Source organism: Capsicum annuum, chromosome 7 (assembly GCF_002878395.1).
Source record: "Capsicum annuum cultivar UCD-10X-F1 chromosome 7, UCD10Xv1.1, whole genome shotgun sequence".
In the NCBI taxonomy this organism is placed as follows: domain Eukaryota; kingdom Viridiplantae; phylum Streptophyta; class Magnoliopsida; order Solanales; family Solanaceae; genus Capsicum; species Capsicum annuum.
The window spans coordinates 202,635,463-202,660,410 of NC_061117.1; the positions used below are offsets into that span (position 1 = coordinate 202,635,463).

The 24,948-nt window shown below is 32.6% G+C and overlaps 3 protein-coding genes across 7 annotated transcripts; all 3 read left to right on the forward strand.

The window, feature by feature from the left end:
* Positions 1-50: 50 nt before the first annotated feature.
* Positions 51-5,680, forward strand: LOC107878324 (secretory carrier-associated membrane protein 1). Its single transcript, XM_016725264.2, has 12 exons — positions 51-291; positions 2,272-2,382; positions 2,503-2,565; positions 2,826-2,859; positions 2,973-3,095; positions 3,648-3,710; positions 3,822-3,915; positions 4,309-4,354; positions 4,439-4,506; positions 4,720-4,768; positions 5,213-5,278; positions 5,366-5,680. The coding sequence occupies exons 1-12, from the start codon at positions 232-234 to the stop codon at positions 5,450-5,452; spliced, it is 864 nt and encodes a 287-aa protein (XP_016580750.2). The 5' UTR covers positions 51-231; the 3' UTR covers positions 5,453-5,680.
* Positions 5,681-6,479: 799 nt separating this feature from the next.
* On the forward strand, positions 6,480-13,242 carry LOC107878325 (pentatricopeptide repeat-containing protein At1g73710). Of its 5 annotated transcripts, none has more exons than XM_016725266.2 (8): positions 6,480-9,914; positions 11,014-11,078; positions 11,176-11,264; positions 11,357-11,412; positions 11,518-11,565; positions 11,906-11,977; positions 12,092-12,255; positions 12,444-13,242. In XM_016725266.2, exon 1 carries the CDS (start codon positions 6,643-6,645, stop codon positions 9,673-9,675), a length of 3,033 nt encoding a protein of 1,010 aa, XP_016580752.2. In that variant the 5' UTR covers positions 6,480-6,642; the 3' UTR covers positions 9,676-9,914; positions 11,014-11,078; positions 11,176-11,264; positions 11,357-11,412; positions 11,518-11,565; positions 11,906-11,977; positions 12,092-12,255; positions 12,444-13,242. The 5 variants fall into 5 exon arrangements, with proteins under 5 accessions (XP_016580752.2, XP_016580751.2, XP_047271323.1 ...); XM_016725265.2 differs by having other exon boundaries at positions 12,486-13,242; XM_047415367.1 differs by lacking the exon at positions 11,906-11,977 and having other exon boundaries at positions 12,486-13,242.
* Positions 13,243-16,672: 3,430 nt separating this feature from the next.
* LOC107877310 lies at positions 16,673-17,293 on the forward strand. Its single transcript, XM_016723983.2, has one exon. It carries the CDS (start codon positions 16,770-16,772, stop codon positions 16,974-16,976), a length of 207 nt encoding a protein of 68 aa, XP_016579469.1. The 5' UTR covers positions 16,673-16,769; the 3' UTR covers positions 16,977-17,293.
* Positions 17,294-24,948: the final 7,655 nt, after the last annotated feature.

The window sequence follows — 24,948 nt, forward strand, 5'->3', positions numbered from 1 at the left end:
GCTGAGTCAAAGAAAAAAGGTACTATACTATATAAAGCCTTTGTATCTGCTGTCATCCCGTGAAATGTGAATGTGTATAACCTGTAACGTGCACTGCAATTTAAATACGTAAAAAGGAAAATAGAAAAGCAAAAGTATTCTTTACTAGTTGTTGAAAGAATCTAAACTCAAAACTTGTTGAAGGTACAAAATTCAAGATTTGAGCATCTACAGATCTTGTGTAAATAAGTGATGGCTGGGCGTTACAATGATAATCCTTTTGCTGATGATGAACAAGTTAACCCTTTTTCGGTACATACACACATTACATTACATACTCATTAATTTCACTTTAATATTCTTTACTACTGCTAGTCTACTACTATCTTTTTTGTTACATTTTTAAAAGTTTTGATTTTTACTGAAATGGGGTTTGTAGGGGGCTGATTTTCTTGTGTTAAAGATAATGTTTTGTTTGGTTGGTAAAGATTTCTAGGTCTGGTACTTGCATTTTTGGATCTTGTTTTCCTATTCTATCTTTTTCTCTGGGAGAGAATGTAGTTGATATGTTCAATATGAGCTAGATTAGTTCTTCTCTTTTAGGTTGTGGATTCGAGTAACCAATTAGTGGTGTAGCTACATGTAGTGAAGGAGGGCAGTTGAACACCATTTGCTGACAAATTATAGCATGTATATAGAAAATTGTACTGTTAAGTATAAGTTAAATAGTACTATTATTTTTCATACGTATATTATTAAATCTTGAACACCCTTTACGGAATTCTGACTTCGCCATTGTCCCCGGTGGAGCAAAAGGTGGGAGATCCTAGGGAGGGGTACAAGATAAGTTTTTTTTTTGTATGGCAATGAAGTAGCTATGAACCATGAGGTTTCAAGTTCAAATCCCACCAAAGATAAAAACACTAGTTAATTTTTCCCCCAGTTATTCTAGCCTTGGTGCATGAGTTACCTAGTGCTTGTTGCTGATGGGAGGTGACATGTATCTCATGGGTCTTTTCTTTTAGGATTTTGGAGCTATTTGAATTTCACTGAGTAATTGAGCTATTGGAGAATTGAGCTGTGGCTTGATTTGTTAAATGAGAATCATGCAATAGAATGGGAATCTTTTGGATAGAGTGATAGAATTAGAAGAAAACATGTAAGTTTCTTAAGCAGATGAGGAGGATGGCAATTTTGTTGTCTTTGTGCTTTGCAAGTATCGGAATAATATAATATATTGCAATCTCAGAAAAGAAACATTTAGGATAATAGTGTTCTGTATAACATCTTTGGGATAATTGGTTGTTGACCTTGATGTTTATGAAAATTTTGCTCAGTGCTGATTTAACTTTATGACAGAGCTTACATTTTCATTTTATAATTTTCTATGTGCTTCATATTTTTCTTGTTTTAGGACCAAGGACCTCTACAAAAGGTTCAATAAGTGGTCCAATTGACAGGACCACGATGATATTTTCTTCAAAGTTCTCAAGAGCTTTCTCATTTGAAAACTGAGTTGCTGAAGATATGGAAAAAGCAATTATTACATGTTCTTGAATTCTAAAGATCTTTTGTAATAAACGTGCAAAATTCCCTTAACCCTATGAAAGGCCCGAATTATGCTGAAAAAGGTGGAACATACACTAATGTTTTCTCATAAATCAAGCCTCATCTCTCGGAAAAAGGAAGCAATTCCTCCCAAAGTCTGAATCATCCTAGTTTGCCAGTGTAACAGTTTACCGCCATAGAGATATTGGGATTTGATTTTATATTGATACCAAAATAACACCATTATGCTAGGTTCCCCACTCAAGTATCTTAATCCTAGCTTCTCAGGCCTTCTAATGACTAGTCAGTGCATTTAACGGGATGGTAGTGCATTTGCAACTCATGTGGTTACTGGTTAGCAAAATGAAGAAGTAATTTATCTCCTTTGCTATGTAAAAATCAATTTTGTCTACACACAAAAATAGCGAAATGTACAACTAAGGCTGATGTTTATACATTTGTGTTTTATTTAACACCTTGTCCTCTGTCCACAATATAACTTATGGACTTCATTGGCATTATGATTATTAGTCTAGTTTGTTTGTATTCTGACATAATTGAGCAGGAAATTCTCAATCTTGTTAAAGCTGATGAATTGTTTCTTGTGTACATGTTATGCAAGGCTTCATCGTCATTGTTGAATTGTGAAAATATCCATTTGCATGTTCTTCTTTTTAGTCCTAGTAAGGGTGCACAGTACCTCATTTATGCGTTCTGGCTCTTAGTACTTAATAAACTCTGCAGAACAATGGAAGAGTTCCCGCTGCTATAAACTCAAGTTCTTCTCCTCTTCCTCATGAACCCGCTGGCTATGATCGTGATGCAACGGTTGATATTCCTCTTGATGGTTCAAAGGTGAAAAAAATGATTTGATAAATTGAGCTTATACTTTTTTCTTCCCTATGACTACTGTACCTGTGTTCATTTGGAGCATAGGTTTGAGTGATCCTCTATTTTACTCATATAACTAATCAGGACCTGAAGAAGAAGGAGAAGGAACTCCAGGTTAAAGAGGCTGAACTGAAAAAAAGGGAACAGGTGCGTTGTTATTCTACATTGCCTTCTAGTTATTCCTTGCTTATTTTCCACAATAGAAAGAACAATCTTTCATCAAAGTTCTATTACTATTCTATTGCTTGTCAACTATGAAAATCGTGTAGGATAATTACTGCCAAATAATTATTATCGTCTAACTCTAGATGATATTATCTCTCATTTGGCTCAAGGTGCTGCAGACTGTCTTTTGACTTTTAGCATTTTATGCATTATTAAATGTCAATGTTATTGGCTTCATGTAGGAACTTAAAAGGAAGGAAGATGCAATAGCAAGAGGTAATTTTCCACTGTATACACATTTGTCTTTGCAGTATTGAACTAAATCAGGCATTTTTGCTTTTATCTCTGCGAACTGACTTTATTTCCAATTTCTCGTTTTCCTTCTTCAGCTGGTATAGTTATTGACAACAAGAATTGGCCACCTTTCTTCCCCATAATTCATCATGATATCGCAAATGAAATTCCAATCCATCTACAGAAGTTGCAATATGTTGCATTCACTACATTGTTGGGTATGTCCGCATGTATTCCATATAACTCTCTATTCTATGGATGCTATTAATGTCTCTCACTTGACCTTTCCGGAAAGGCATCTTCAACCTTATAGGTTAATCTGACCCGGAAGATTGTGATGCATATTAATAATATTCACTGCTTTCTATTTCTGACTTTGTTCCAAAAGAAAAGTTTTCTATATGGTACTCCAGCTACCTATCTGCATAATAGTAGCTTTTATGCTTCCAAGGACTTAAAAACATAACCTCCATCTTTTTGATAAGCTTTTTGTGCGAATGGTTTTAGACTTTTAGTGACACTTTGATTAAGAGGGTCTAGGATTTCCTCCAAGTGCCTGCAAATGTCTTTAAGATTTGAAAATCATACTAGCTCTTGTCAGTTGTAGCAGTACATCCCAAATCTACCAGTCCAAATTAAGATAAAAGAGAATTAAGGGAAATTTTCTAGATGGTTTTTGTTAATATTATCCATGACAGTCATTTCTTTCTTTTATTGTTGAATCAAACTACTTTCTTGTAACTAATATATTTGGACATGATAAATTACAGGTCTGGTAGCTTGTCTTGTATGGAACCTTGTTGCTGTCACTTTAGCTTGGATTAGAGGACAAGGTTGCGCTGGAACTTAATTTACTAACCTCCTTTTTTTAGTTAATAATTTACTAACCTCGCTTATCCTTTTGTGTCAGTTAACCATCTAAAGTTTATATTTTATCATTGTAGGTCCAACAATCTGGCTGCTTGCTGTTATCTATTTAATATCAGGTGTCCCAGGAGCCTATGTATTGTGGTATCGACCTCTCTATCGTGCAATGAGGTACACATTTGCACTTCCTTAGTGGAGAAATAAATGTCCGTTCACCTATGACAGGGAGTAGATTTATGCTCTTCCGTTTCAATTGTGTTAGTCTTAGTTTGACTCTGCACAGAGTTAAAAAAAAAAAAAAAAAACTTTTGAATCTTGTTGTCTTAAACTAAAGATGTTTGTAATGTACCAAAATGCCCTTTGAATCAGTTGTCTTAAATGTGCCGTGTAGGGTGTTGGGCAAAAAAAGTTACTAAATATTGAAAGTGATATTCTTTTTGAAACATTTAAGGGGGAAAGTAAGACAAATAAATTAAAATGGAGGGAGCATTCTTCTTCTTTTTATTTCCGTAGTATGACTGTGCCTTCCAAAAGAGTATATTCTGATATTCATTTTGGTTGCAGGACTGACAGTGCACTGAAGTTTGGGTGGTTTTTCTTAAGTTACGTGGTAAATACTACATTTCCTTTTGTTTTTTCTTTAAACTGCTGTGTTGTCTATTGAGGACTCTGAGCACTTATTTTCATCTTGTAGTTTCACATTGGGTTCTGCATCATTGCTGCTGTGGCACCTCCAATTTTCTTCAAGGGGAAATCCTTGACGTAAGTTGCTTTTTTATGTTAGAATGGGCAATGGTTGCTGGTATAAGGCATTTCTTGGATATGCAATCAGTTGCTTTACCTTCCTGTTTGAGAAGACCACGTTTGGCTAGACTTATATTTATTTCTTTTAGCGAATCTACGTTTTCATTGATAATTTGATCCGTCCTTGTTTATAAATATGACTCATTCTTGTTTCCTTTCCTTGTTTAACAGTGGTATCTTGCCTGCTATTGATCTTTTAGGCTGGCATGCTTTGGTTGGGGTAAGCTTTTACCTTTCTGTCTCAATGTTTAACTTTAAAAGCACTACTGAATCATATATTTCATCTGAGTTCGTATTCATGCTATTTGCAACAACAACAACAGACAATATAATCCCACAAAATGGGGTTTGGGAGGGTAGAGCGTAGACCTTACCCCTACTGCAGCGATAAGGAGGCTGTTTCCGATAGTCCTTCCGCTCAAGGGAAAATTAGTCCCAAAGCAGTCCAGAAAAAGAAGTAATAGAGGTACAAATAATTAGCAGATATCAACAAAACAACATATATTAACACAACAGTAACTGCAACGAATCTCTAGTCTCAACTATTCTTAGTATTCTTTGTCCATTGCTTATATTAGAATCTGATGAGTAATTCTTTTCCCAGGAAATCAGACGTTTTGCTTGAAAATTCATGTCTTATCTTAATTTTGGTTTTCCTTTGCAGATATTCTACTTCATTGGAGCTGCATTCTTCTGTCTTGAAACACTGCTCAGCATTTGGGTTATACAGGTTTTGTTATCTGCCTCTCTTTCTCATATTACTTTGATTAGTTGTGTCTCACTCGGAGCATCTTTCAATTTGCTCCACCTTGTGCAGCAAGTCTACATGTATTTCCGGGGAAGTGGAAAGGCTGCAGAGATGAAGAAAGAGGCTGCAAGGTCGACTATGATGGCAGCCATATGACATTATTGTAGGTTGTGAAGATATGCAGTTTTGGTCGTCGGGTTTGTTAAATTCTTTGATTGCTTTTCTCTGGACACACTCGAGTGATGCAAATGTAATTCTGGAGTACATAGTGATATATAATCACAGAGCATTGGACAAATTTGATGTCAATGAGTAACATTAGCCCTTTCTTTTTGGACTAGCCTGATGTTATCGAAATTCATTTAAATGCTTCACAGTTTCCTATGTGTGTTTCATGCTGCTCATAGTGCTTTTAGAAACAGGACCACAGCAGATTAGTTTATTTTTGCTTTTGCAAGAACTGAAATAATAAGGCAGAGCAAAGAGTAGAATGCAGAAGGAACACCATGCAATTTTAATTTGTTTATACAAAAGAAATGTATGAAAATATCAAAAGATCATGACATTTTTCAGAGCATGTTAGAACACTAAACATGGGTAACACCACACTCTTACTCGCCTCTTGCATCTGTACTTATGGAGTATATTAGAAATCGATATCCAAAGATACTTGTCCAGTTTGGTTGGTGGACAAATTATCTTAGGATTGTAATTCATCTCACTTCCCAGCAAGTACTACTTGAACGCACTTTTTTATTCTACTCAAACGCTATAAAATTTGTTAAAAGCTATTTTGACTTAACGCTGAATCTTTCTCTATATTCTACTCGATGTCATCGTCACCAGCAAGCTTCTTGCTCTCTAGGCTTGACGGCAGCCGTGCAAAGCCTATATGAAAGTCGGTACATTCCATTAAGGACACGAATCAAATTAAAAAAAAAAAAAGGTAAAATCATAATTTATAGTACTTTTTATATAGTTTTAAAATATTTAAATTTTAAAAAATTTAATTAATTTAATCTAATTTAGCTTTGGAACTTATTATCTTTCTTTCAAATTGATATTATTTCTTTTTAAAAATAATTTAACTCACCTCAAAAAAAAAAAAAAACTTTAATCTAAACACCTTTTTCCCAAAGAACATAAAAAAAGAAAAAAGAAAAAGAAAATTGTGGCAAGATTCCCTCTGCCCAAATTCTGGAAATATCTGACCTTACTCCAATTTTTTTGAGTTTATTTGTAGCCGTCAGCGTATTTCTATTTTCAGCTATTACAGAATTAACAGTTAATTAGTCAAACTAAATTTGCTCATTTTCTTGTTCATTAGTAACACAACCAAAACAAAAATGGTACTTCAAACATGCACTACTACTTCCATGTTAATTGGAACACCCTATGAAAAAACCCCACTTCAAACTCAACAACCAATTTCTTCACTTCAAAACCTTAATTCCCATTTCAATTTTAGGGTTTTTCTAGGGTTTAACTTACACAATTTCCCCCAAAAGTCCAAAATTGACCATCCATTACATAGAAACATCAAGATTCTACAACCCCACAAGCAAAAACTTCAAGAAAATGATAAAGATAAGATTTTTACAGGGTTTAAGCTTCAGTGTAACTCAAAGGCTGAATCTTTACATTCAAGAACTGTTATTAATGGCAAAAAGAAAGGCTATGGAGGTATTTTACCTTCAATTTTACGTTCTTTACGTACCGAAAATGATGTTGAAAAAGCCCTTGATTTGTATTATGGTAAGCTTAGTCCTAAGGAGCAAACTGTGATATTGAAAGAGCAAAGTAATTGGGAAAAATCTCTTAGGGTATTTGAGTGGATGAAATTGCAAAAAGATTATGTTCATAATGTTATTCATTATAATGTTATATTGAGGGCATTAGGTAGAGCTAGGAAATGGGATGAGTTGAGGCTTTGTTGGATTGAAATGGCAAAGAATGGTGTTTTTCCAACGAATAATACGTATGGAATGCTTGTTGATGTGTATGGGAAAGCAGGGTTGGTTAAGGAGGCTCTTTTATGGATTAAGCATATGAAGTTGAGGGGGATTTTTCCGGATGAGGTTACGATGAATACGGTTGTTAAAGTGTTGAAGGATGCAGGGGAATATGATAGAGCGGATAGGTTTTACAAGGATTGGTGTACTGGGAAGATTGAATTGGATGATTTTGATTTGGATTCTATAGATGATTCTGAACCATTTAGTTTGAAGCAGTTTTTGTTGACTGAGCTTTTCAGGACCGGAGGGAGGAATCCGTCTAGAATTTCAGAAATTGAGAACAATGAAAGGAAACCTCGAATGACTGCCACTTACAATACTCTGATTGATTTGTATGGAAAGGCTGGTCGTTTGAAGGATGCTGCTAATGTGTTTAATGAGATGTTGAAATCTGGTGTGGCTTTGGATGCGGTAACATTCAACACTATGATCTTTATTTGTGGAAGTCATGGCTATTTGGAAGAGGCGGAAGCTTTGCTGAACAAGATGGAGGAAAGAGGAATATCGCCTGATACTAAAACTTACAACATTTTCCTGTCTCTTTATGCTAGTGAAGGTAAAACTGATAAGGCTCTTCAGTGGTATAGAAAGATAAGGAGGACGGGACTTTTCCCTGATGCTGTGACTTGTAGGGCTATTATTCGAATACTGTGCAAGCAAAATATGATCCAGGAGGTTGAAAATGTGATTAGTGAAATAGAAAGTTTAGGTATGTATATCGATGAGCACTCTCTTCCTGTTATTATGAGAATGTACATCAATGCAGGGTTGATCGATCGTGCAAAGGCGGTTTTTGAGAAGTGTCAACTGAACGGTGGGTTCTCGTCACCAGCTTATGCTGCCATCATCGATGCATATGCTGATAAGGGTCTTTGGGCTGAAGCTGAGGATGTGTTCTTTGGTAGAAGAGATAAGTTTATTCAGAAGAAAGCAATTGTAGAATATAATGTCATGATCAAAGCATATGGAATTGCAAAGCTATATGATAAAGCTTTCTCGCTCTTCAAGGGAATGAAAACCCAAGGGACATGGCCAGATGAGTGCACTTATAACTCTCTAGTCCAAATGTTCTCCGGGGGTGATTTAGTTGACCAAGCCAAAGAGCTCTTAGGCGAAATGCAAGGATTGAGATTCAAACCTTCATGTTCTACTTTCTCTGCACTAATTGCTAGTTATGTGCGCATGAGTAGGCTTTCTGATGCTGTTGATGTCTTCGATGAAATGTTAAAAGCAGGCGTAAAACCAAATGAGATTGTTTATGGTACTTTAATTGATGGGTTTGCTGAAGCTGGTAAATTTGAAGAAGCTATGCATTATTTCCATGTCATGAATGACTGTGGGATTCAAGCTAATCAAATAATTTTGACTTCAATGATTAAGGCTTATAGTAAGCTTGGATCAGTAGAGGGAGCGAAAAAACTGTATGAGCAGATGAAAAACTTGCATGAAGGTCCTGATGTCATTGCATCCAATAGTATGCTCAATCTGTATGCAGACTTTGGAATGATCTCTGAAGCAGAAATGATATTTAATCATTTGAGGGAGAAAGGACAGGCTGACGGTGTTACTTTTGCAACTTTGATTTATGCATACAAGAATATGGGTATGCTCGATGGAGCTATTGAAATAGCAGAGGAGATGAAACAGTCTGGACTTTTAAAAGATTGTGTGACATTCAATAAGGTAATGGCATGTTATGCCACAAATGGACAGCTTGTTGAATGTGGTGAACTGCTGCATGAAATGATTAACCGGAAACTTCTGCCAGATGGGGGCACATTTAAGGTTTTATTCACAATATTGAAAAAGGGAGGTTTTTCAGCAGAGGCTGTTAGACAGCTCGAGTTGTCTTACCGAGAAGGTAAACCTTATGCCAGACAGGCGGTCATAACCTCTGTTTACTCTGCAGTAGGCTTGCACACATTTGCAATTGAATCCTGCAGCACTATCACACAACCAGGATTGGGACTCCATCCCTTTGCTTACAATGTTGCAATATATGTGTATGGAGCTTCAGGCCAAATTGATGAGGCACTAAAAATATTTATGAGAATGCAAGATGAAGGACTGAAGCCAGATATTGTCACATTTGTTAATCTTGTAGGTTGCTATGGGAAAGCTGGCATGGTTGAAGGTATAAAGCGGATATATGGCCAGTTAAAATATGGACTCATTGAGCCCAATGAGTCATTATACAACGCAATCATAGATGCCTACAGTGATGCAGGCAGATATGACCTTGCTGATTTAGTTAGTCAGGAAATGAAACTCGATATAGATATGAAGCAGCTTACAGACTCTGAATCTGAAGATGTTGTGGATGAAGTTTTTGAAGGTGGTGAAGGAGAGGATTTGGAAGGTTGATAAACCCATCAAGACTAAGCGTGACCTTGTGCTCAGTAGCATGTTTGACATATGCAATTTCAGTTGATTGGCTTGTATCTTGTTCCCTTTAATCTAGCACTTTTTTCTGGAAGTAAGAGTGACTCCTCTATGAGCCTTATTTGTTAATATAATTTGAGTTGAGTTTTTGGGCTGAGTCAGAAGAAATGGAAAAATGAGCATGACCGTGTTTGTTGTGAAGATGGAAGAAGGAAAAGAAGGTAAAAATGGAAAGCCATCCATTGGTCTTGTTTGTTGATATCCAATAGCTAAAATTGGTTTTCCTCCAGCTGATCCTGTTTTGTCTATAGCTTGGCAACTCTTTAGTTAACATTCCTTTCAGCTTCAGCTAGAAACAATGAAAAAGAAATAATTTTGACCATCATTTGAACTGAACTGTTGAATTGTGTGAACTCTTGAGAATGTAAAAATTCTTTTTTTTTCCTTTTCATGATGGTAGTAGGGGAACTTGAATCTAAATACCTCTAACCCTTAAGCTGTTAGGGAGTCGTACAAGCTTTTATTTACTTAACAGAAAAGGGTCAAAACTCCCTTGAACTATTGAACTATCTAGCTGAAATGGAGCAAAAATACCCTCCGTTTGTTTTTTGGCTCAAATATACCCCTCCTTTTGTCTTTTGGCTCAAAAACACCCCTCCTTTTTTTGGCTCAAAAATATTCCTCGCAATAACAGAGTGCCACACCACGTGGAAAAAAATTGCCACATGGCGAATCCACGTCAGCATCTCATTCCCCTGAGCTATCCGAAATTGAGCAAAAATACGCTCCCCTTGTTTTTTGGCTCAAAAATACTCATGTGGTAATCTTTTTCCACATTGTGTGCTAGGTGGAACTCCATTAAAGTAGGGGTATTTGTGAGCCAAAAAACAAACATGGGGTATTTTTGCTCCATTTTGGGTAGTTCAGGAATAGTTTTGGCCCTTATTCATAAATGGGATGCTAAGGTGGATTGGACATGTGACAATTTTTTTCCACGTGGTGTGCTTGGTGGCACTATGTTAAAGTGAGGGGTATTTTTGAGCCAAAAAACAAACGAAGGGGTATTTTGAGCCAAAAAACAAGCGGAGGGTATTTTTGCTCCATTTCGTATAGTTCAGGGGTAGTTTTGGCCTTTTTCCGTTTACTTAATTATGTCTTCAACAAAGAAAGGGACAAAAGACGAGTCCTTTTAGATTATTTTTTTTGCTTTCTCCATTATTGCTGTATCCAGTGTTAGTAAATCATAGTTCTTTGTTCCTTTCAGTTTAGTTACATGGATTGAGAGAGAAAATGTAAAAATTTATTTTTTTTGATCAACAGAGCAGCTGTTGAAAAATATCCAGGGAATAGAATGCTGTGATGACAGTGATTTTAATGATGGAAAGGTGAAGTACAATGTTATCTGGTTTTCTGTCATTCTTAGTGTTGGTGGAGTATGAAATATTTCTCTGTATTTACTCACCATCTTCCTTTTCAAAATAGTGGGTTCGCATAAATGGAAAACCTACAAAGAAGCTTATGAAGAGATTTTGCAGACTGGTTTTGCATTACGGGCTCACTGTATTGAACATGTAAGCAATAGGCTTACTTAGCATTTGCATCAGTTTTAGCTTCTTAAGAATGTCATGTATATCAAGTACAATAATATTTGAATGTATAACAGGGTGCTTGAATTGGAATTTATGGAGCCATTGTCCTCAGTGGATGGTATCGGTGGAGGTTAGTCAATCTTTTGACCATGTGTAATCATAATGTTTTTAATTTTGTGAAAAGAGTTATCCATTCACATCATTTGATAATTAAGGCAATTTAATTTGTTTTCAGACTTGCAGTGCCCACAGTTTGATGTGTGTCCGTCTCTATGATACCTTGGTAAATAATGGTTCCATAGTCTCCCACATATATTATGTTGTTTGAATGTCAGCAGCAATGCTGGTCTTGTTTTCACGATTCTGCATCTTCTTGATGCCAGCAATGAAATTTCTTATTACTTCATCAAAAATGCTGGTCTTGTTTTCACAATTTTAAAGTCATTAAATACACTAAATAAAAACAACTAAGTTATGAGGTCAACACCAAATTATGTGAAGTCCTGGGAGGCATCAACTGAAAAGTGCGCTGAGCTGTTTATAGACCAGTTCATGCTAAGTTTGGCATTTGTCACCTGTGAATTTTGTTTCTCTCTGACTTCCATTCCTTTCTGTTGATGTAGGACCCCACGCTGTAGATTTTATTATTAAACATGCTGAGATTGAGATCGTTTTTGTTCAAGAAAGTGAAAGAAGTGAGGATCATCTAAAGCAACCTTAAATGTTTCTTGTGTTTCATTGCTATTGACCTTTACTTGAATTGGATATCTGAACTATATGATGATCTCTGGTCCATGTTTTCTCCGCAGATTCTAAATTCAGAGTGCGCACATGCTAAATGGGTGAAATGTAAGTCTGCCTCTCTGTTCGTTGCACCTCTCTCGTGTGTTTCACTTTGCTACAGCAGGAAGAGAAGGATAAGGCAGTTGATATGAATATTAAGCCGTACTCTTGGAATGAATTTCCCAACATGGTAATTTACTGAAAGTTTCTTTAGCTCATTCTTTTACCATATATCTTCTTTATTTGATCAGTGCTACCGTTGAAATACTCCACTAGCAGTCGAGCGCTATTGCACTGATGGCCTAACGCTATTGATAGGAGAAACTTAATACTTTCCAAAGCAAGAACAAGTGATTAAGGGTGATCTTTTGCTTTCAGGGATTGTTTAGTTTGAAGAATATTTAACTTTTGTTTTTCCAGAGCAAAGAGAATCCATCAGAGCCTTCACCACCACAGCCATTAGACATGTACAATCATGTATACTAGTGGAAGGAGAAGATTCGTAAGGTTGATAAACACATCAAGGCTAAGCGCAACCTTGTTCTCAGTAGCATTCTCGACATATTTTATGTAATTTCAATGGACTGGCTTCTGTTGATCAACTCTATATGTAGGACATGTCCTGGTAAGCTATTGCAATGCAGAGGACAGGGCTCTGGGGGTAAAATTAGGTCTGTGCTAGATCAGATTCATGTTGTCTGGGTCATGTATGGGTGCCCAAAAGAATCTGTAGAACGGGGAATGTTTAACAGTACACCATGGCCTCAGTTTACTTCATCAAACTGCTGAAGAAGTTTGTGGCGATGTTGTGCTCTTAAGAGCTTGAGCGCATGACAAGTGAGTATGGTTCTATGGAGTATTTTCTATACCCTTTTTATCTTGAGTCGGGTGTTTTTTGGAAACAGCCTCTCTACCTCACATGTAAAGTTAAGGTCTGCATACACTCTATCCTTCCTAGCATAAAGGTTATGCACAACACATAAGGTCCGCGAGCGCTCTACCCTTCCAGCATAAAGGTTATGTACAACACATTCATGGCATCTCATTTACCCTCAACTGAAGACGGATTCAGGATTTTGGATTTGTGTCTTTTTGAGTTATTGGGTTCTATATTATTAATTTATATACAATTGAAAATAATTTGAGACAGTTTGGATCAAAGTCATTGAGTTCTACTCACTTAGATGGCTACTTAACCTCTGCCCCTTCTGGCCAACGTCTCCTATGCATGCGATAGAAAAAAATATCACAGTTCGAATGTTGAAGTGCGCGCACACGGCTAATTGCATGTTCGGTCGAGCTTTGGCTAATTGCATGTTCGGTCGAGCTTTCGAAATTTGTTTATTTTGAAAAATATTTTTTCTTAGTAGTTTTCGAAAAAGGTACTCAGAGTAGTTATTTATATTTGACTAATCAATTTGAAAAGTATTTATGTCAATATTAAAGCAACACGCGATGCTTGGCTAAGTTTTCAGAAAGTACAACAATAACAACATACTCTGACAAATTATAATCTAGAAAAAAAAGACGTAATAGAGGTATAAAAGACAATAAGGATTAGCACCAAGATAATACTAGGAGCGATCTGCTGAAACAACATATATCACAACTAATAATAAGGAAAATACTTCTATCTACCAGCATAAACACACTTCGACCTCCTACTCATCTACCCTAATATGCACTCGCCGCCGCACCTTCCTATCTGATATCAGAAGTGTTTCTTTTGTGGGGTGGGGGGGTGGGGGGGTTGTTAATAGTATTAAGTAGCATCATTCAATCAGAGTATAGTGTTTAAATTAACCCAAAGAATGTCGTACTTGTGTAACTAAAAAGAGGCACGTGGTCCCATAGGCACCTACCTAACTATTTGGTGGCGTCGAAACATTGCTTAAATACATAGGCAAATGGTTTGGACCTTTCTATCACATTTGCCTGTTAGCTGTCAAAATGGAATAACGAATTTGTTACAAAAATATGAAGGATATATCACCTGTACAGGGTATAATATTATTATGTATATCCCCCAATTCAACAAGCTTGTCTTATTATTTATTAGAAAGAACCAACATAATCTTAAGGAAAAGAAATTCAGCTTAGAAGAGATTCGACTAAGAGGAGTTATAAAATTTACTCTAGGGCATACAAGTGAATCTAATGTTATATGATGATTATATCTCTATTTTTAAAAAGAATATGTTAAGTTATTGAACCATTTCAAATAAAAAATGTGTTAAAAGATTATTTCGATTCAACAATGTGACTTATCAACGTTTTTCTTTCTTTATTCGGTTTATATTTTGCTTAAACACCAGCAATGAAAATTTATACAGAGTGATATCATAAATGGGGTCTAAGGAGAATGGGGTGTAGGGAGATCTTATTGGTACCTTGTTTGAGGTATGACCTTTTTGATCTTATTCGTATTCCAAGTCAATTAGAAATCATTTGCGGTGAGTGGATAAGCGGGTGACCATTTTCGATAGACTCATGGCTTAAGAAAAGCTTTTTCAAAAACAGATTTTAACAAATACAAAAGTAAAAGCTATGATAACACGTAATCTTTGCAATAACACCAATTTGTAAAAAAATCTATTGAAATTCTACATGTATCATTTTGTGTTTCTCATTCGATAGTCGGTGCATATTAAGACCCGACTAATTTAAATTAAACATCCACTCTAACAATTCTATCACCATCTGCTAAAACGATTGGAGATGTTTCAGTAATACGCCAAGTGAAAGGGTTCTTGCTAAATAAAACCAAAGTTCCATAATCACTTACGAGCATCACATAAAACTAAAAGAAAGATGTTCCCAGAAATGATTTTTTCTATACCAAACATTCAAACCGAAGACTTATGATTAAAAATGGAGCTAGCTATCCCATCCACCAACTAAAATAGAACTTAATAATGCAAAAAAAAACTAGAAATATGTGACATAAAAGATAAACTAAAATCCCAACTTGATAAAATGTTTCCTTTCATACTCCTAGTTAAGAATAACCATGGAACTATTAGAGACAAAAAAAAATAAACAAAATTGAAGAGTGCTTGTGAATTGTCATCAAATCTCAACATGGGTATTAATTGGTTGATGCAGACCCAATACTGGACCCTCTCATCCACTTGAGTTGCCAACCCAAATCCAGTTCAATAGACTATATCACACTGACCCAACATAAATGCATGCTAGCAGACCAATTAGGTACACTTGTATGACCCAGGCACATTTTGTTTTTTGAGAGTCATAAACTGTCTCAATAAACTTAGAGGTTCGATGTCGAATACACTGTCAAGAATTAAGATCAAGAAATTTGACTCTCAAAAGACGAACACTGTTATATAAATTGGACGGAGGGAGTATTTAAGTTCACTTCCCAATGCTTGGTCAAATATAATGAATTGATGTTTGTATTGTTCCTTCTTTGAAATGGCAAAGAAAGATTACTTTGTCTATAAAAGGAAAAATACTACTAAGTCTATGAAAATGTTGTTTGGACAATTGTATCTTTCAAAATACTTACATAATTACCTGAATTAAAAATTAGGATACCTACTTTATAAATGGTACTAAATTGCCTGGTTACTTTTCTGTATATTAGGAAAGTGACCCAGTGAATGCTGTTGGGTTGAATTTGTGGGGTGGGGTGGGGTGGGGTGGGGTGGGGGTGGGGGTGGGGATCATAATTAGTACTTATTTAGTTCCATCTCTACAGTAAAACGTTGTGAGGTGAATCATTAACACAATGTTGGGAGTAAAAATTATTGTCGTGTAATTAAAATTTCACAAATTAAGCACTAATAGGATTTAGATACCACATATGATAAAAAATTCGTATTAGTCGAATAATAACAAAAAAACAAGAGACAAAGAAGAAGAATGTTTTCATTTTACAAAAAAGAGCAAGACATGCATACCCTAAAAAATTGAATTTATTTTATAATTATTCCAGGGAATAAAATCATAAAACAAATTCGATTTTAATTTGAGGGCCAAAGACCCTTCTAAACTAGTGAATTTATTTTATTTTACAGTGGTCTTTCGTCAATTTATTAGCTCCCTAAAGCCTATTGCATTAATTTTAGGGGCAAACTTAAGCCATAAGAAAATGGTGAGGGCCTAAATGAGCTATAGATGAAGCAAGCGTTTTGTAGTAGGTTTAGTTGAAACTTAAGTTATGTTAGAAAAATATTTTTTGAAATTTGGAGTTATGTCTAAAAAAAAATTAAAATTTTCTGAATGGAAATGAAATATCAGCCAGTTTGTAGAACTTTAAGAATTAACCAAATTTCATGAATGAATAATATTTTCATTTTTTTTTTTGAAAATCTATTCTCAAATGGGAGCTTTACAAAGAGCAATCACAAAACTATCTATGCTTTGGAACATTTTTTATTCATTCTATTATTTTATAACAGGAAAAGTAAAACAAAAAAAATATATATAGTAATTAATTAGGTAAATGTTGACCAAAGAATTAAAAAATAATTATCCTTAAATTCAAATTGAAGGTCAGCAAGTGTGCCATAGTAATGTCCCAACTGTCCCTGCTTCAACTTTTACTATTCTTTCCCAATTTCACACCTATAAATACCCCTCTATTCTTTCTCATTAATCAAATAAAACCTTACCACTAAAACATCAAAGTACCACTTTTTCTCTCTCTGTTCCAAACATCATAAACACCAACAAAAAAAAATGGTGTGTTTTTGTTTCCTAGTAGATCAAACAAAGCAAGTTTGCAAGAGCAAACCCGCCGCCGGAACATGTTCACGTTGCGGCGGCGGTGCTAGTGTAGCTGACATGAAGACAGCTACACGTTTTTGCTATGTCCCCTTTTATTGGAAAAATTGGAGAGCTATTGTTTGTACATTTTGTGGTGCCATTCTTCGCTCTTACCGATAAAAAGAAAGTGTTACAATTTCACATTGGTTGAAGAAATGAGACGTACTAAACTTCTAATATAATTTTATCATATAAGCTACAGTATATCTTTTGAGGCTGAGTTAGTGTTTCTTCGTTCAAGGTGGATTTAGCAACTTTTGTGTTACTATTATTTTGTTTCATTTTTGCCTATTATTATTCTTTTCTCGTTCTGCATTGATGAAATTTTAGATGATGATTTAGGCTATTTAGTAATTTTGTTTTTTTTTTAAAATATGTACTAACAGCTGCTATTGTAAATATATTTGAGAATTAATATTGGATCTCTCTTTCTCTCCGTTTAAAGTTTTTTGCCCTCTTTTATTCGGTATCATTCTTGAACTTGTCTCTCATTAAAAAAACGTAAATAGATAAAATAATAAACGATTTTTAATCTAAATATTCACCAGGTGTTTACACCAAATAAATAAAGATGTACATCATATGTTTGTATCTAGATTTTTTCATTTAACCATGGACAATTAATTCATATTTTCATTTTATTAAACCACGTAATTACAATAACTTGAATTGATTTTGTATAAAATATTGAGGCGCGAATAAGTATTTATATTATTTATTACCACTGGAAAACAAGATTATTTTTTCTGTTGTTGTTGAATAAGGTATCATAAATACTTCAGCTGCCAAGTATGAGCTGGGAATTGCATATTTCAGCTAGTTCCAGCAGGGTAATTTACTGCTCTAAATTAATAAGTACAGAATACTAACATCCAAAATAAGTATATGAAATTAAATCAACAATTTAATACTCAACAACCAACATACCAAGTTTTTTTCTTTCTTTTTTTTAATCTTCAACAAAGGAAAAAGTAACCCCCATCCCCACCACCCCAAAAAAATGCAAGTAAATTGGTACTATGCAACTATAAAATTAGGAAAGGGATAGGGTGAGAGTAGTAGAATGAATATTGTAGATGTTAGTCAGGTAGATCACATGCCAAGTGCCTTACAACTAAAGAAAATATAGCTGTATTATGTTGGTGCTCATAATAAATGCACTTTAGTATATAGTACATCTTTTGTTTTTTTTTTCTTTTATATTATTTTTGTTGAGCCGAGGTTTTATGAAGTAAAATTTGTGTATATTATCGTGTTTATATTGTACTTGTGGGATTACATTAGATACGTTATTGTTATTGTTTCTTTCTTTTTTTCCTCTCGTGCTGGTAACACTCTTTTTATAATTGTGATGTTCATGATAACTTTTACACACCTCGACTAATTTTATGATATATTTGCTATCTCTCATTACCATATGTATATATAGGAGGAAATAATATCATATGATCACTTGCAAATTAAATAGAAGAAAATAACCTTTTCAGATGTCTTATGCACAAAATAAAAATCTTTTATAAAAGTAATTTCGTAAAGAACTACAAAATCATTTCTCTGTTGGGTAGTTTTGTTAACAAAAAATTGGACAAATAAGAGGTTTAAAAAGATGGAAAAAAATTATGTAATATTTTTCTATTTGAACATTCATGTTGAATATTTTATTCGATAATTATGGTATTCAAAGTCTTCAAGTTAATTTATACTCACCTCAACTAATTTTACAAAACATTTACTTACCTGCCATTCGAAATTAAGATAGAAATCAGATAAGTCTATTCGTCAAAACTTAAACGAGAGGTTTTATCAAATGGGGAATAAATTACCAAATAGTTTTACATTTGGACTTCCATGATGGCAAATGGCAAATACCAATAAAATCCAACTTGTTATTTGTAATTGCACTTTGCCTCCAATCCATGGCGATAGATAATTTCTCTTAGATTCAAATCCATCTAAATAGCTAAAGATGAAAGAACTAGAATAAATTTTTTTTTATTTTTCTACCTATACAAGTTAATATTTTTATTTCTCTATCAATTTTCAATTCTTATTTTTTAAAAAAAAAATTAATATTATGATATCGATATAGACCGTTAGACTTGACATATAGGAAAATCTCGATTATATGCCAACAATAACATTATACTCGATTGAGATTGTTGCCACCCAATCTCTTTTCATTAATACAATTCTTGTTGTGGGTCGTTATTTTAAACTTTAATGGTCGTTTCAAATAACTAGATTCATGATTTGTATATCATGTTTCTTGCTTTTGTATATATATATATTAATACATTTTTTTGGGTTCGTGCTACCTGCAATGTACATTTACTGGTCTCATATACATTTGACGAAATCAGAAATTTTAACAATAACTGAAAACTGTTTTTGGAACTACCTTTACTATTACAATAGAAACTTTCATATGTCAAACCATGCATACATGATACAACAAATTTGGGATATATCCAATAGCTTGACGTATATGTAATTGGTGCCATAAAAAAAAATGAAAAGGAGCTGCGTACATATGTCTGCAAATATAGTTATAACTAATTAACTTATATCATCTTGATTTAGTTTTGTTGAAATTCTAGTCCATTTAGTATGTACATGGAGGAATTTTTTGACTATTGCACACAACTGATATTAGCTGCCCGAGGAGGCTCATTTTTGTGAGATAAAAAAATAGACCAAATCTTATATTTTGGGATCCACAAATTCTGGTCCCTTTTTTTCGTCATAAAAAATGAGCCTCACATAAATAATGTAGGATGTGTGAGGAACCTAGTAATTAATTTTTTTTGTACTTCATAAAATTAATCATCAATAAATACTTTCTTAAGAAAATGTTAAATCAACATGAGCTGAATATATTAAATTGGAGTATCTTTTATGTCAGTGGGAGTATAAATTAATGGAATCTACAATAATAGTAACAATAAAAACTCACTATAATTTCACATGTACGGTCGGGGGAGGATAACGTATATGCCGCCTTATTTCTATCTTATAAAGATAGAAAAATTATCTCCGATAAATCCTCAGGCTTCCACTCAAGTAAAATATATCAAACTAAGTACGAAAAAAATATATAGTCATGTTAAATCTTGTATGCAAAAGAGTATACACGGTTTCTCTTTAATGGCTTCATAAAGAATTGGACCAAACTTACAGAAGTAAATATAAAAGGAATAGGAGCATTTATAAGTATTCCCTCGATCTGTGAACTGGACTAATATAAAGTAAATTAAAGGACAAAATTCAGAAATAATATACTTATCCTCTTTATTAGAAGTTTTATAGTAACAGTTTCATAATTACATAATATAGCAAGTTGTATTTTGTATTTTTGCAAACTGTTGCTACAAAAATACAAATACATATAATTTTTACTGTCCTTATGATCGATATGTATTATGTATTTTTGCAAACTGTTGCTACAAAAATATAAATACATACAAATACATATGCTACAAAATATAATTTGATAAAAATATTTCTATTTTTTTAATTTAATACTTAAGTATACTACTTTATGTATTTTTTCCTAAATTAAATCTTGGATTGGTTCAAATCACAGTAACCGCTAAGGTGTTAACAACTCCCCAGTTGATTTGTTATATTTTTACTTGGCATATTCACTAAAAAAATAATTAGTAATATAGTTATTTTATTATAACATTTTTATTAATTGGTATTTATTATTATGTTTTGAAATTAGTTTAGTAAATAAACAATTAATGATAAAAATAAAATAGAAAAAAAATTAACTTTTTTTGATATATCAAAAACAACAGGTAAAAATAAAAATTTAATTAGAAAATAAATGACAAGTAAAAGCGAATGGAGGAAATAATTAGACATTTTATGAAAATATTTCGTCTTACTTGAGTCTTGAGAGTCAAATGATTTAATTTTAATATCGAGTATGAAATCTTAAATTTTTTGAAATGAAATTGACATATTTAAAAACTATGTAAAAAGTGTAGTATTATAAATTATAATAATTGATAATTTAAGATATTTAAAAGATACATAAAAAACTACGATTTAAGAAAAAATTATTTGAATCTCGAAATTTCAAAAGTGTCACATAAAATTAGGACAGATGGAGTAATTAAGCAGAGTATTTACTCCTTCTGTTTCATTTCATTTTAGTTGATAATTTTATAAAAACTAAATGTCTCATATTAGTTGTTCACATACTAAATCAGAATAGAATTAATTAATTTTTCTCATTTTACTTTTATAATTATTAGTATACATTAAACGTAAGCAATTACAATTTCAATATTCATTCCTATGCCCAAGGAATATCATTAATATGAATAAAGCATAAAACAAAAAATTCATCATTCAATTTATGATTTCTTAATCTCCGTATAAAATGAAATGTACCCAACTATAATGTGACGAAGGGAGTATATCTATATCTATATTTATAATATATTAAAAGTGTGAAGGACCTTACAATGTTGTTTGAACTTTTTGCCCTTCATTAAAAGTCTTTGTTTTAGACAAAATCGTATTTTTAATTTTTTTTTTAATATTTAAAATTTGTAAATTAATTAAATATAGTTATGGTAAAATCTTTCCTTATTAGAAGTCATCAAATTAATGACAACTAATACTTTTTTCATTAGTTTAAGAATTCTAAATCAACTAAATTTGATTTTAAAAAGATTTGAAACATCTAGAAATAAATATGAAAGCGTTAAAATATGAAAAATTTAAGAAGTATCAAATTTTTAAAAGTTTTAATTATGTAATAAGAATGTAAAGATTTTAAATATAAAAAAAAATAACTGTATCACAAATATGGTTCAAATTGATGCGTCTTTCTTAGCATTTTGCAGCAAAGAAATGTTAGGATTTGTTTTGAATTTCCTACTTTATCTGATTTTCTATCATAATTAGAATTACTTGGAAAAAGGTTTCCTCGTTGGAAAAGATCTCTTCTTCTATTAGATTTCTATTAGGTTTATTTTTTCTTAGAGGAAGGGTTTTGTATCTTTATAAATAGATTTCTTTTGTCAAGTCATAACACATGCAATAACATCCACAATGTAATCGTTTAAGAGTTTTGTTTAGGGGGAGAGTTTCTCTCAATTAGTTTTTATTCTTTTTTATTTAGGTTTTTTATATGTAGGTCAATTGGCCGAATAATATTATGTTTTAGTATGTCTTTTTGTCATCTTATTTATCATCTCAAATAGTTTGCAACTATTAGCTTCCCCATGACGCCCTCTCGATTTTGAACCCAACAAGTGGTATCAGAGTTTATGGTTTAGTCATGAGGTGAGATAGAGTGAAGGCGATTTCAGTTATAACTGCAAGCAATTTAATGATAATGAGGATTTTTGTCCAACTACATGTGGAAAATAAGTTTTAAACAAATTTTCAACGATAATCTTACTGCTAATCCATCTTACTTTCAACCCATGTTTATGGGCTCCAACTTTCAACCCTTGCTTACTTTCAATGCTTGGGTTTCTTTCAACTCGTGCATTTATTTTTAATGCATGAGCTTCACTCTTAACGTGTGCTCACTTTTAATGCACAAGGCTCGACTTTCAACCCTGTTTACTTATAGCACAGGGCTCCAATAATATCAACCCGTGCTTTTATTTTAAATAGCTCCAATTTTAACTCATGTCAATTTTTAATCATGATAAGCAACAGTGATATATGAAGATTATGTGAAGAAGAAGATCAAGATTGATTTGCCGGAAAATTCAGGCCAAAGGAAGATTTGTTAGGATTTGCCCTGAATTTCCTACTTTATTTGATTTTCTATCATAATTAGAATTACTTGAAAAAAGGTTTCTTTGTTGGAAAAGATCTCTTCTTCCTATTAAATTTCTATTAGGTTCATTCTTTTTAGAGGAAGGGTTTTGTATCTCTATAAATAAGATTTCTCTTCTCAAGTCATAACACAGTAGCATCCACAATGTAGTCGTTTAATAGTTTTGTTTAGGGGGAGATTTGCTCTCAATTAGTTTTTATGTTTTTTTTTATTTAGGTTTTTAATAAGTAGGCCAATTGGCCGAATAATAGTATGTTTTAGTATTTTTTTTGTCATCTTATTTATCCCCTCAAATAGTTTGCAATTATTAGCTTGCGCATGACACTCTCTCGATTTTGAACTCAACAGGAAAAGAGGTACTGCATGACAAACACAACAGTGATGATCTATCAACCACTTAGAACTTTTGGTGGTAAAATATATATGTGTTTTCACTAATATATATATATATATACATATATAGATATACACACACACACATATACAAATATATACTAGTTTAGTATACGTGTGTTGCACGTATATATAACATTAATAATAATAAATGCATAAAAAATAAATTGACATGCGTTCGTTATATTATTAAGTATAACACTTTCAAAATATAACACAAAGATAATATGAATAAAAAAGAATTATCACCTTTTTGTCAACTAAATATCACAGTTTTTCGAGCACCTTTAATTTGCTAACGACCTTCGTGTCATTTAATATTCCTTTTGTTCCTAAATATTGTCTTCGTTACTAAAAAAGATGATTCATAATACGTATTCTGTTTCTTTTTAGTTGTCATATATACTGAAAATAGTTGTTTTCAAATACTAATCAATTTAAAAAATCAAGAAAGAATTAATTTTTTTCAAGCTTGCCTTTAATATTAATTATTCTATAATTAATAGACATATAAATAGGCAAATATTAATAAGGAGTATATGAGTCAAATTACACTTTTAATTTTTTTTTTTTTTTAATGATTGTACAAAGTTGTATGATGTCAACTAAAAAGGAATAAAGAAGCACTTGTCATTTTAGAAAACTAAGATATCATTAGTTTTTTTACCTTTGCCCTTTATCATAAAATATGGAGGGAAATTAATGTGGTGCAAAAGGGACAAGCACTATATTAAATTGAAATGAGTAATAAATAGGATAATTTTATCAAATTACTCGATTTCTAGTTAAAATTTTACTTAAAAAATATACATAACAAAAATGACAAGTATTTAAAAACGAAAAAATATATATATTGCTTTAAAAGTGTAAATTACATGTCCTTTATTGTTATTTTTGAAAAAACAAATGTCAAGATAAAACGACAGAAGCATTGAAAGTAGATAAATAAGGTATAATGTTAAAAAAGAGTAATAAATAATAGGAACAATTTCATTATATCGCCCTTTAAATATAATAAGTTTATTGCGTTGAAAAATGCATTGAGTGATGAATATAATATTTAATAGTAAGAAAAAATTGGGTAGAAAATACTAAATTGTCCATCAAATTTTTAAACTAAACAAGTATTATTAGATATCTACTTTTAGTATAGTGAAAAAATATTATTGGACAAAGAAATATTTGTTATTTTTTACATATGAAGAAAAAATAATTATTTTTTTATATTTTATCCTCAACTTTAATTAACATTAAAATATTGTTTGGTAGTAGTTATTTAACAAACTATAAGCATTCCTAAATCTATTTTGATGCACGAAAATTTTACATTTTGTTTTGATGTTATTTATTGGTGATACTTTTTTTTAAAAAAAAATCATGTAATACAAGTTACGTATAGAAAAATTTACAACTCAACCTCCGTTTGTTTTTTTAACTTCCTTTTGAGATTCTTCATTATGAAGAGCTTTTTGACATAGTTATGGCTATTTAATTAAGACACGATTCTTCAGATAAAGAACATAATAATACATCATATAGATTTTTGAGTTCAAGATTGACATTCGAGATAAAAACACAACAATATATTCAATATAATCCTATAAAGTAGGATTTCGAGATAGTAGACCTTACCCTTCTTCAAAAGGTAGAAAGACTATTTTCAATAAATTTTCGACTCAAACTATAAAAAGAAACTCAAAACTCATATCTCCATCAAAATAATAACTTAAAAGACAAACACAAATCATACGAAAATGGTAATCACGTAGGCCTGCCATGTTCGAAACCTCTTAATTACATGACAACAACTTTATATGTTACTGCAAATCTCTTCCTCTTACACCTTTGATAACACTGTTTGATGATATAAGTATTAACCATTCGAGATAC

Bases quoted from the DNA above. Each gene is read 5' to 3' on its own strand.
- LOC107877310 (XM_016723983.2), top strand. From the start codon at position 16,770: ATGGTGTGTTTTTGTTTCCTAGTAGATCAAACAAAGCAAGTTTGCAAG.
- LOC107878324 (XM_016725264.2), top strand. From the start codon at position 232: ATGGCTGGGCGTTACAATGATAATCCTTTTGCTGATGATGAACAAGTT. The intron at 3,096-3,647 runs GTATGTCCGCAT...GATAAATTACAG, and splicing joins TGCATTCACTACATTGTTGG to GTCTGGTAGCTTGTCTTGTA. The intron at 5,279-5,365 runs GTTTTGTTATCT...CACCTTGTGCAG, and splicing joins TCAGCATTTGGGTTATACAG to CAAGTCTACATGTATTTCCG.
- LOC107878325 (XM_016725266.2), top strand. From the start codon at position 6,643: ATGGTACTTCAAACATGCACTACTACTTCCATGTTAATTGGAACACCC.